At 31.8% G+C, this 13,715-nt stretch overlaps 1 protein-coding gene across 6 annotated transcripts in view; it reads right to left on the bottom strand.

Moving 5' to 3' along the window:
- The window catches only part of LOC148628704 (uncharacterized), a 96,199-nt gene that overhangs the window by 38,915 nt on the left and 43,569 nt on the right, over nucleotides 1-13,715 (bottom strand). For all 6 annotated transcript variants that reach the window (XR_015924262.1, XM_088592812.1, XM_088592820.1 and 3 more), the window contains 6 exons: nucleotides 13,199-13,303; nucleotides 12,650-12,692; nucleotides 11,967-12,043; nucleotides 11,415-11,513; nucleotides 9,852-9,894; nucleotides 8,286-8,353 (listed from right to left, as the gene is read on the bottom strand). Coding sequence is in view for 5 of the 6 variants with exons in the window: in XM_088592812.1 (XP_088448938.1) it covers nucleotides 8,286-8,353; nucleotides 9,852-9,894; nucleotides 11,415-11,513; nucleotides 11,967-12,043; nucleotides 12,650-12,692; nucleotides 13,199-13,303 (435 nt within the window). In the remaining variant the exon portion in view is untranslated. The remainder of the gene's footprint in view (nucleotides 1-8,285; nucleotides 8,354-9,851; nucleotides 9,895-11,414; nucleotides 11,514-11,966; nucleotides 12,044-12,649; nucleotides 12,693-13,198; nucleotides 13,304-13,715) is intronic.

Below are 13,715 nucleotides of genomic sequence, written 5' to 3'. Positions count from 1 at the left end.
ATTTAACTCCATCTCAGTGCAGTGGTATTCTCTTTGTGAGTTGCTCTCATTATATCAAGTTCTTATTTATTTTTTACTATATCATGTTTTATTATGAATATTTAGTATTACTAGGATATTTCATCCTTTTTTCATGTAAAGCTTAATTCCTTAAGCTTACTAAAGTATCGAACGTAAGTTGGTTAATAAGATATATATTTATACACAAAACTATCTTAAATCTAATTTAACCATTAGTAGTAAATTAAATGCGAGTTTTTTTTCCAAAATTATACTCAACTACAACTATTAGTCTATTTCCAAGAATTCCCAATACTTTGTACGTACTTTGTACCTATTACACAAATATTTTTATATATGTGTTTACAAATAAACTCTTTTTTTTTGGGGGGGGGGAAGCAAGCCTAGGAAAACATTTGACTCTCACACTTATTGTACTGCGTTATGGATAATTTCCAATGGACTCAGTTTAAAACGAGACTCGACAGGGGTGTGTTTTATCCAAATTATAATGGCGGAAATAAAATGATATATCAAATGATATGCATTGGGGATTTTATCTTAGCTCAGTTTATGACATTTTGCCTTTATTATTTTTGTCTCCTCTTTCTTCTTAATTAAAACAATTACTGGTTCATTGTCCTTATCTTTCGATGAATATGTAGATAGATGGACAATGAATTCGATTGCATGGTCATTCTGACAATGTACCGTAACAAGATTTTGTCATATTTAACTTATTGATGAAAATTTGTGTTCTTCAAGTCTGTCAATCTGCCAATCACACTTAAACTTATATTTTTGTTCTCCTGAACAGACAAAGAAGGTCATTTCTTAACCGGAACGCACAAAAATAAAAAGCAAGTCGACATATACCATTGAGGAAAGACATGGGGTTGTAGTACATGTTTATCATACCTGACATGGGCTTGTAGTACATGTTTATCATACCTGACATGGGCTATTAGTACATGTTTATCATACCTGGTATCTCAAATGACAGTTAAAATGTAATTGAATAACTTTTTTTCACTTTTTTGCCTACAACTTTCACATATTTACGTATAGCATACATGTATCCATAGGTTAAAACCAAACCTCAGTCTATCCATTTATATAATGATACTTTATACGATCTGTATACAGTTCGAGTGATAAAATGCATGTCGTTTTATGATTAGCTTTCATGCGTTATCACGTTACGTCATTGTTCAACCGATATTACTGACTTGCAAATGAGTTTGAGTACTTCTTACCTTGACCTTTATTCGTATACATATCATACAGGATGTTTAAGATCCAAACTTTAGGACAAATGAGTTCCATATTATTGTTTTAAATTGTAAACTTCCCCCTTTTTAATAGCAATACACAAGCATCTCAAGCATATGAGGTATTAATTGTCACAGTTGATCCGTTACTGTAGAGCATGGGTACCGTCAAATAAACCTCTTAATTATGCAAGGGTATTTTCAGCCTGTGTATATATCAACAATACGGAGGTTTTACAGCCGTCTTCACAATTTCGTTTACTGATATGAAGTTTCTACCCCACAAACGAGACAAGATATTTTTCAATTAGATTTCACGTCACCGGATTGATAACCAACCGAACTTGAACCTTACTAGCTACAGTGGTGTATGTCCTTTGACAAACTGTGTCAGACAAGCTACAAGCTACAAAAGACAAATCTCATGACTCACAAGGGTATTTTCGCAATTATAAGTTTTGTTTTAAATACAATCATGTGATGGCGTTGATTTTGTTTGTGCTTTATTGTTTGCTATATTGTATACAACATGTATGTAAATCGTCTATGTTTCCTTTTTTCACCTTCAATGGACTAGAATTTCCCCATATTTGCTCTTTTTTTATTGGGGTCTGTTAACATTGTACACCTCGTCATTTAAATTATATTGTAATCAATTTTGACGAACTAAATTAAAACAAAATTAAGTGATTATTAAATCAAAGTTTTGTTTATTATATCATTGTCAATCATGGTATTAAATTTTAATTAAATGATTAAAATGCAAGTGGATTCCATAATATCAGCTTCTGGCACTCTCTGTAATATCAATATAACCATATATTGATGAAGTAGCATACATTTTCATGTGACAAAAACACGTTATATACAGTAGTAAAACAACGGCAAAACTGTACTAGGGTCATTTCCGAATGATTTTGTTAACACTTTCACTTGTTTCATAGTCATGAACTTATCAAACATATTTTCATGTTGTAGTGGCTAACAACATATAATTAAAATACATTCTCTTTCACTTACTTATAACATTCAAACTTTTTTTACAATGTATCAATTTCAGTGGGGGATAACTCTTTCACCGGGTTTTACTAAAAACATAGTTTTTACCCCGATGCGTTTTTTAAAGAGAAATCAAGGGAACCAAGGTTATAGCGGTAATCAAAAGAATGTAATCCAGGGACAAAGACAAGATATGGAAACAGGCATACACAACAAAGAACATAAAGTAACTAAAATCATACATACAAAGTAACAAAAGCAAATGAGCAACTCGGACTCTGGGAGCATGGGCCAGGTGCACCGGTAGGGTAAGCGTCCTCTGCTTTTCTAGCAGAGCTGCTCATAAAAAGTCAAGTCAGGGGTAGACGAAAGAGGAAAGGAAATCAATGACACTTTGAACAAATCAGTTTTCATGGCGCAGATGGATAAACCGTAACAATCCACGAGTTCATGATGACGACCATAAAACTTGTAGTAATGACTTCAATCTTATAGCAACATAACCCTGCTCCAGAAGCCTATTTGTTAGAATTCTAGCTCGATACAAAAAGTCTGCGTAGTCTCGGCAAGCTCTGGCATAACGTATGAGTTGTGAAATGGACACTTCATACGCAGGTGCTGAAGAGATGTTGCTACAGATGAAAGGAAAGTTGACAATTTTGAATGAAAAATCATCACATTTGTCGTAAAGTTTGGTCAATAGATTTCCTTTACCATCGATTTTTAAGTGTAGGTCCAGATAAGAGGCTGACTTTACAGTGTCTAGTATCCTTTATCTCTAGTTCTTTTGGGTAGATGCGATATATCAAATCCCCAAAATTAGGATTGTTTAAAGATAATACGTCATCTATATAGCGGAAACTGAGATTAAAGGATCTAGCTATACGATATTCTTTCTTTCGGATCAAATCAGCTATAAAGTCAGCTTCATAAGAGTGAAGAAATGGGTCAGCAAGTAGAGGAGCACAATTTGTTCCCATTAGAATGCCGACCGTTCGTTGAAAACGCGCCCACCAATACTATATAATTGATATTTTAATCATGTGATGAAAGTTTTATTCATGTCTAGTGGCTGGCTGAATAAAATTTCATGACATGATAAGCATTTGTAATGATTCATTAAAACTAATAACAAGTTGAACAAGAAGTTAAATACAAAATTAACTTTAATTTCTAATAAATGTTAATGACAAGTTGAACAACAAAGCCTTGGTATTTTATAACAACAATATAGTAACATCTTTTAACAAATATTTTACCAGGCAGAAGCCAGGTTAAATACAAATGATAACAAAATTTAAAATATATTTACATTAATTTGAATGTCTGTACAGAAAGTATATACATGTATACATGTATGATAGTGTATCATAAACATAATGAAACATTAACCAAATCCATTTTTATAATAAAATGCACAATGGTATTGTATGTAAAGAAACAACACTATTTTTGACAGCCTGAACCGCTGTCTTTGGATTTATCTATTTCAAACTTCTAAAGAACACCTAAAATTTCATATCATGAACAAGTAGATATAAACAGGTAGATTTAAGTGCAAAATATTAACAAAAATGTAAAAAAAATTATTTTAGAAGTAATTTATCTACCATTTTCATTGAATGGACGTAGACTTTCCATACGAAGCATCTAGTGTGACAATTGTAAAAGTATTTGTAGTTCTCTCCTTACATAATCATTGATTTATTTCTACAAATACTACAAAGTTAGATACGGCTTTGTTCAATTTCAAATTTCTCGTAGCAACGTAAACAGTCTCGAATTTGAAATCTTATTTCCAACCTCAAGACCGATGTGACACAAATATTTTTCGTCTCCAAAAAGTTTGGTTATGAGGTCGAAATACAAAAGGGCGCACTTTTATGAAGTTTAGTAATTGTAACTGGTTTTCTTTGTTATATTTTTTATTTATTGTTAATAATATTGCAGTTATTGACCTTCGATGTATGCTAAGTAATCCCAAAAATTGTCGAAGAAAAATGCTTTGTAATCCCATAAGTTGTGTTAGAAATATGCTGCGTAATCCCAAAAGTTGTATTAGAATATGCTGTGTATTTCAAACTTTGTCGGAGAAATAATTTGAAACTTCAATATTTTGATTATGATCTTCATACGTATCTAATTTTAATGCTGCTGGTGAAAGGCTACTTCTTGAAACACGTGTACAGCATATCGAAATTTACAATATATAAAACTGGTATTCAAGTAATGTTTAAATCAGATGATGTGAGAATTTGCAATTGAATTGTTTTTGTTTTGAAAAATAAACAGAAACGAAATTAATAACGATGACAAGATGATTATAAAATGTCTCCAATTTACAATCGAGACTTGTTGAAGAGTCTAAATATATACCACATTAATCTTTCGACCATAAAATACCCTGCATTATTCTTCAGAAGTACAATTGTTGCGTTATGTATTTTCTATAATATGATATTTCCATTGCCCAATATTTACTGCTTTTGTATTGAGTTAAATGTTATACAACACGTCTTTGTCAACTTTGCCTAGCACGAGACACACCATATAACTGAAAGGTTTTTAGTATGTAACCAAGGAATAGTTTTCTTTTTTTTTTTTTTTTAGTTTTCCTTGGTTTGACACTTCCCTCACGGAATTCCATATTGGCACTAGTGCAATTATGTCAACTGCACTTTTACTTATGTTAACTTTCTATTTAATATTGATATCACAAAAAGCATTCACACAAAACATCAACTAATAATATGAGCTGTATTAAAATGAAATAAAAAATCTACTTCTATGTCAATATAACAAATTTTGTACACTGTTTCCATGTGTAAACCCGCAATGAAAAATGTCCTGTCATCAAGTGTAATAAGCAAATAGGTGAGTAAAAAACAGTACTTTGCCAATGCAAAGTTTGACATAGTTTGAAATCTTTTTATAGTTCTAGGTATATCTTAGTATCTCTCTAGTCCTTGAAAGTAATGCTCTATATCCACATCTGAAACATTTTTTTTTTCACAATTCCTTTGTTATGTTTAAGGAAGTGTTCATTACACACATACCGTGTCTTAGTCCTTAGTGCTGTTTCTCATTTTTTTTTAATTTCTGTGAATGAGGAAAATAGTTTACACTTAAAACTCAACATCAAATGTGGGTCCCAAGCAGAATATTAAATTTCAATTACTTGCACTTGACTTTGAGAAGCAATATAAATCGCATTTTAACAAAATATCTTTTTAAAAAGAACAACAAAGCATTTGCGAAAAATGAAAACCATTTATTTTTTATTCAAACAACACCAACATAATGTGATAATTGTGTGTATTTCGAAAGCTTTTTTTAAGAAAAACAACAATTTCCTTAATGAAATTTAATAAAAATTTCTACTTTAAAAAACATGCCCTTTTGAGGTTGCCAGTATAATAGCGCAGATGTGTCCTACCTGTCGAAGACAACACTATAGTTGTAAATATAGAAAACATTTCTGTCTTTTTCTCATTTTTAAGCAAATACATTTATATTTTTTTTAAGTAGCAGTCCTCGTAAGAATAAATTTTTGTAAAATGTGATACACGTAAAAAAAGGGCTATGTATTTTTCATTTTTCATTTCATCGTAAAGCAACTTGATAAGTCTATTCGATAAAATGTATAATTATTCATTCCAATCTATCTGCTCTTAGGAGATACTTCACATTGGAAATCCAGTAGTGTCTTTTGTATTTTGATGCCATTTAAAGAGTAATCTCCCTTCATTTTTAATTCCCCAGTACATTCTTTATAAATTTTATCTCCTAAGAACACGGGTTATTTGACAACCCACATGACAATTTCTATTTACTATGATATTTAAAACAAAATGTAAAAAAAAAAATATGTAGGCTTTCCAACCATGAATCACATTTTGCACTAGTCTTCGCTGAATGCTTCCTTCATATGATCAGTGAATTGCGGGTCTCACTGGATTGGGTGTACACGGAGAATGACACAACACTTCGATACGTAATTGGTACAATTTAATACAGTGAAACCCGTAAACTGAATCCTAAATAATCTGAAAAGCTTTTAAACCAGATACTTTTAAAAGTCCTTTTATATCAATATTTAAGTATCAGTCTTTATAAAAATCAGACAGGAGGTGATTCATGCATGTCAAACAATTCACCGAATTCACTTTTATTTCTTATTCAAAATCAGTTACAGACCATATAACCGTTCATAGTTTTTCATTTGGGTGTTGCGCTTTTGAGATAAACTTTATGTAGATTGTGCATGAAATTAGCACTTTGCAAGAGTTATTGTTCTTGATTTTGTTCGACTTGGTGGATTTCAGTGGGAGATAAATGTATGATTTTCTCAGAAATACATATCTGAATCTGAAAAGAACAAATGTTAGGTAAAAATATAGTATATGTTAGTTGAACAATCATTGTTTGTTCGGTGGGTTTTTCTTCGCTATGAATCACTTTAATATGGACAGCGTCTGATTTTTTTATAGACTGGTACTTTTTTAACATTTGTAAACCGAACGCATGTCTTAATCGAACTAACACAAAATGACTTCGGATAAAACAGGTTTCACAGTATAAAAAATGTCAGCTTATGAACTCCTTATAGATTGACATGCAAATAAAACAAATTAAATCAGTTTGAACGTGACAACATTTTTTTTTTTTTTTTTTTTTGCATTTCAGAGATATTATGTAACTAGGAAACTGTTAATAACGCTGAGGTGTAAATTATGCATGCCACAAACAAAAACGGTTAGTTGCGCAAGAGGCGTCAGCTGCAAGGTTTGCAATATGCTGCAATATCAGTGTTAGGGTGCAAGCGCAATAGTCGCAAGAGTTAATTTTTACAAAGACATTAAAGGGTGAATTTTCAAAGGTGAATATAAAACAAATATTTGCGGAAAGGTATCATCTTGAAGGTGATTTTACGTTGAAAACGTTTCAATAAATCGCAAAGGTTCAAGCAGATATAAATCAGATTAAAATTATTTTGTACTGAAGTTAATTGCATTTTCATCACATGAAACTACCTACCGCGGAAAGATACATTTTCAAATCTCAATCTCCATCATTACGACTCAAACTTTGTATACTTTCCGTGCGTGAACTATTAAAAATAGATAAAATGGTAATCCTTGAGCTTCACAATTCACAAAGCTAACAAAGGGGCATGACTTTGCATTTTGTTTCATCAACTTTTTATGGTTAAGTTGGAGAAAGATTGGAAGAACAAATGCTACAATATGCTACACTACACTACTGTCTACCTATGTAGTTGGTTCTTGATTTAAAATAAGGGTAAAAAAAATGGAAAACTAATACATATTCAAAGTCGAGTTTATTGACATTGGTATAGAAGAACTGACTTGAGGAAATATATTTTTGAATTCAATTATTTTGAACCAAAATCCAAAATTAATATTTCAGTATCATTTTTTTTCTTTCTCAATCTGGAGACGTTAACCTTTAGCTGTGCGTTCTTTAGCAAGGGCGTTTCAAGAGCAACAGATGTTGACACAGTTCATCATTTTACATATATGATTTATGTCATAAATAAACGCAAAACATATGAGTGCAAGGTACGCATATTTTTTCAGTTCCCTTCTAATTAATTACAATGCGAGGCGACGTAATTACTGATTGAAAGGACAATACAAAAGGTTGAAACGCTCTTTTTTTAGTTTAGCCATGTAAATACAACTCGTTTACGCATGAATATATGCGCAGTAGAGAAATTTTATCTACAAGAAGCATAAAACACATACAATTTTAGGTATGTATGTACTGGTAGTTGCCATTACTTTACATATGTAAATAATATTATATTTTTAAAGTTTTAACCTTTAAGTATGCAGTTTAGTTATGACAAAAAGCAACATATCAATGCCTATAAATTGTTTTTATAAGATCTGCATTATCTTCCCAATATATTTCCAACTTCACTACCGGTCGACGATTTGCTTTCGCTTACGGCGTTTTTCATGCAAAAATATAGTTTGGTTTAATACTTACAGTTATAACCTTGTTATCGTCAGCTTCCATAACTCCATATGTTGGGTTATAAACTGTTCCATCTTCATCTACCGATGGGATTAAGTGTAAAAAATTGTAAGAATCATGCAAGGGAAATATCAGAAACATGCATGTCAAAAACCCATCGATCTCATAATAGGATTTCACTAAATGGTGCTTTCTGTATTTAAAAAAAAAAACATTATTTGAAATCACTTGATTTGCTCAGATATTTTTCAATAGAACGTCAGAACAAATATGCTTTTAACAGAGTTATCAGCCCTTGATAAAATTATAACTAAATTTACCAAAGTGATATGGAAAATCTTATCGTTTCTCTCGATTCTGATGGAGTAAGTATAGTCAAATTAAACTTTCAAAATGATGGTTTTTTTCATACCATGTTTCACCCACTGCCTGATTCTAACAGAGACTGATACTTAAACATGTACTGCCTTAAAGATTCTAAACATATTAAGAATTGACGACTACAACTGAATATGTATTTCAAATTGCTATGTTTACGGAAAGTAATTAATTAGTTAATAGATTGTCGTTGAAAGCCAACAATGCAATGCCATTCAACTCAGTTAGCGACCGATAATTAACAGTTTACTTCTCTATATGTCTTAATACAATACTATTATTACTAATAACATTAGTATTCATGCTTTACATTCTCCCTTTTTACTAAAATTCCTTCCTATCTTGTGATGGCCCTTTTTTTCCTAATGTTTAGTTGAAAATTCTTAAATTTTTAATTTAAATATCAAATCTACAGATTTCTTTGGTTTCTTCAATTGCAGTGTACCTTTTAAATCGGATAACTGAAAAAATATCGGTATTCTAACTACTATATAGCGGGTTATTTTGGGGTGCCAAATACACGATATGCATTTTGAATATAGGTATAAAATGTTCGCAATTTGTATTTTTTACGTCTATAGACATGGTTAACAAGACAACTTATCTGGCCATAAATATGTCGAGCTATTATTTTCACGTTTCTCCGAATCACGCCAATATAACGAAAATTGGAAACTCGTAAAAAAAACTCCACTATACGGTATAGTAATTTCATATACTGACAAAAATCTGCCAGAAGATGGTTATACAGCCATGGGCGGATACAGTCAATATTGGCCTAATGAATCGGCCTCAATTCGTGGTCACAGAATAATTGCTAAAAGTGTGTGTGAATGATTGTGGAGTAAAATAAAGAAAAAATGGTCCTTATTTTCTCACAAAAGACCTCATTTTTCCCGATAAATACACTTAATTTATACAAAAGTTGTCCCTTAAATGTCCTTTTGTTTATATACATATATATATATATATATATATAGTACTAACAAACTTTTTTTGATGGCAATAAAGGTGTTATAATGCAATATAATATTCTATATCTCGTTTATCTTATTCATAACCTTACGTTATAATATCATCGAATCAGAAAGTTTTATTAAGTTTTAGTTGAATGATCAAAAATGTTTTATATTTAAAAATCTTGTATTCTTTGATAAAAGAGAGCAAGTTATAATTAAATCTAGAAAACTAATACTTTACCGTCACTTTTTGCTTTTCCGTTTCTTGGAACTGTCTTTTTAATCTTGGAGAAAGAATAAAAAAATATATCGATTTATCACTTCATCAATTTTCGTTTGTGTCCCGATGGTCCTAATTTCTGCTTAGTAGTTATATTTTTATCGTGTTTACCTTATCTCATGAGTGATAACTCAATATTGTTTAGATGTTATAAAATACATAGAGATACGTCTTCATACAATATAACAAAACATGCTTAGCTTAAAAACCTAGATACAAATATATAGTTCTTTGTAGAGATTCCTCATACTTTGTAAGAAATAATTCCAGATCATCTTCCAAATATATAGAAGAAGATGTATACAAAATGCTGGAATTTTTAATCGACAACATATTTGTCCAGTGTGGTTGACGCGTTTTTCAACAAATGGGCGGCATTCCAATGCGAACAAATTGTGCTCCTTTACTTGCTGACCTATTCCTTCACTCTTATTAGGCTGACTTATAGCTGATCTGATCAGAAAGAAAGAATATCATATAGCTAGATCTCATAATGTCAGTTAAAACTAGATGACGCTATATAGACGACGTATTATCTTTAAACAATCCTAATTTTGGTGATTTGATACACCAAATCTACCCCAAGAACTTGAGATAAAAAATACTACAGACACTGTGAAGTCAGCCTCATATCGACATACTTTCCTTTCATCTGTGGCAACATCCCTTCAGCACATGCGTATGGACTGTCCAAACGTTATGCCAGAGCTTGTCGAAACTAAGCAGACTTTTTGTATCGCGCTAGAATTCTGACAAATAGGCTTCTGGAGCAGGGTTATGTTGCTACAAGATTGAAGTCATCACTACAGAAGTTTCATGATCGTCAAAATGAACTCCTGGATCGTTACGGTGTATCCATCTGCACCATGAAAACTGATTTGTTCAACGGGTCATAGATTTCCTTTCCTCTTTCGTCTACCCCGGATTTGACTTTTTGATGAGCAACTCGGCAAGTGTTTCTAGAAAAGCAGAGGACGCTTACCCTACCGGTGCACCTGGTCCATGCTCCCAGTTTTTAGTGGAGTCTGAGTTGCTCATTTGCTTTTGTTACTTTGTATGTATGATTTTAGTTACTCTACGTTCTTTGTTGTGTATGTCTGTTTCCCATGTCTGGTCTTCGTCCCTGGATTACATTCTTTTGATTATCGCTATAACCTTGGTTCCCTTGATTACTCTTTCAATACTAAATGTGTTTGTTTTTTTTTCTTGGTTTTTTATAGCCCTCCAGCTGTTTCCTTGTGTTTTAAATTTAGTATCATTAATGCTGTTTCAAAGTTCTGTTGCATGATTAATATACAATTGTTTAAATATAAAATACTATCCCCGAACGAATTTTATGTGTCTTCAGGCTTTCTTTCTTTTGTTTGTTTGTTTTTTTTTTGTTTTTTTTCGGGGGGGGGTTGTTTTGTTTTTGTTTTCGTTTTTTGTTTTTTGTTGTTTTGTTTTGTTTTTGTTTTTTTGTTTTGTTTTTTTTGTTTATTATTTTGTTTCATGTAATTTATTTGTTTTTATTTCCGTACTTACTTTTTTAAATATGTTCCAATTCCAAGACGAAGACGAAGTTACCCTTCCCGATTTAGCAGTTTTTGCTATTTCCTCTCGTCCTGTCATTTTATTTGTATCCTAGGAAAAGTTAAAATACAAGTTGAAACAATATAATCGAACTCATAATCATATGTCGGTATGGGTGGGAAATATCATATAGTACATGGAATATCAAAATTAAAAATGCACTGGAAAAATAAAATTAGCCACCAAGTTTATGACTTTGTACACGTATTATACACAGTGAAATGTTGGGAAAAGTTAGGGTCAATGTCTAGACAAACCTCTAGTTTTAATAAGAGATCCCATTAAACACCGAGCATAAAAAATGGGATTCATAATTTACGTGCAACGCATTGTCAAGGTGATTTATTTTGATAAAAAAAAACAATCTCGTTCAAATTTAAAACAAAATGAATCAAAATTTGGCATGTGTCACCCAATACCTGGGTTTCCTATTGGCATTCTTTTAAAACAACCAGTTTTAATAAAGAATAACAAGGCTTTTGCAGTTTTGTTTGATGTACTTACCATTATTACACTGCTCTCTTCAGATTTTGTCATAGCAGCATACGAGGGGTTACAAACGGAAGATTCTAATGCAACACCTTAAAAGTAATAATTCGTTTATACGAATAACCATCAGAAATACAGAATGATACAAAATACTGCTTATGAAAATGTTGTTTCCGAAATCGTCAATAAAATTCGTGTTTTTAATGGCATTCATTTAATAAAAAACATAGCACAAGCAATTTAAACCCATATAGAAATGTATAAAATTTTGGTTACTAAAAAGAGATATGTTTTTAATCTCTTTTAGCTCTTTCATTTTTGTCTTCGTGCATATATAGCTGTGTTCGCTTTATATTAGCATCCTCGATGGGTGTTTTTGGAAAAGCAGAGGTCGCTTACTCTACTGGTGTACCTCGTCTATGATCACAGTGTTTAATTGTGGGGTCTGAGTTGCTCATTTGCATTTGTTTTTTGTTTTTTTTGTACGTATATTTTTGTCATTTTATGTTCTTTGTGTATGTCTGTCCTCCCTGTCTGGTCTTTGTCCCTGGAATGTGTTTCCGCTTGAATCTTGATAAGTCCTTTAAAGAAAAGTGAGAGTGCGCTGCAACTGCCGATACACAAATCACTTTTGTTTGTTTTCTTTCGATTTATATAGATCATTTGTGCGAACTTAAAAATCATATTTGAAACCTTACCGTCTGTGGTCATTTTGGTATCTGATGAAATTTTGGTCCTTAACTAAAACGATAAATGGACAAAGAAAGAATTATAGCTTGTTTTTAGAGTATAAGTCTACGTGAGAAACAGGCAAAATTGGAACAACTTTGGCATGCATATTAAATCCCGTAATTGTCTTCATAGACAAATATAATATGTCAAATACAGCTATGCTAACTTCAGAGTACCAGGCAAATATGTATATTTCTGCCTCCATATTCTAAGTCAAGCCCCATTTTTATAAAAGATAATTGCAATGGATTCACTTTGCAGAGGGTGCAATACTCTAGCTGAATCGCGTAATCATCTCCACGGAGCCCAATAACGATACAGAACCGATAAAGAATAGATATATTTCTATTTAAATCATTTCGGCCGCTTTTAAATGCAGGATACAACGATATAAGGGTATTGACGAAAAATACCAAATACTGCTTATTTCACTCAGAGAGGCCGTCTCTATTTGTAACAATTATAACATTACTGTAGATGTTTTGAATGCGTCATTAACATAAAAGCTATCCTACCTTTTTGAATACATTCCATGTAGAAGACCCTTCAGATGAGGTAGTTGTCACAACATCTTTCTGTTTTCTTATTCTACTTATTGTCCTGCTAATTTCTTTCTTAACCTTAAAAATATATACGTCTATGCCGTTAAAGTTTATTGTGATGAGTAATTCACTGCATTTTGGGCAAAATAATGATGTAGCATTTATTGGTACAATCTGACCACGTAAACCACTTTGAATCAGTCAAATAATAAATCAAGAATCAGTAGTTCAATTGAAAGAACTACCATACAGATATCACTCGACGTCTCCTTAATGAGACAGGAGGTTATATGGATATTTTCAGTTTATACTTCATTAATGTTTGCAAAACGATACTTAATGTAAAACTACTCTTACAGCTTTCTTAGCATAGACACTCACAAACTCATGATAATCTGATAGAGTTATGCTGAGGAGGTAGAACGGTGGTACTGGTAGGGGACACAATTATTACAAATCAATCGAAGTTTGTATATAGCATTTTACATCG

Source organism: Perna viridis, chromosome 1 (assembly GCF_037379345.1).
Source record: "Perna viridis isolate PV_CMFRI_1.1 ecotype Kerala chromosome 1, ASM3737934v1, whole genome shotgun sequence".
NCBI classification, from domain to species: Eukaryota; Metazoa; Mollusca; class Bivalvia; order Mytilida; family Mytilidae; genus Perna; species Perna viridis.
The sequence above is the reverse complement of the archived record's forward strand: the minus strand, read 5'-3'. Positions and strand labels throughout refer to the sequence as shown.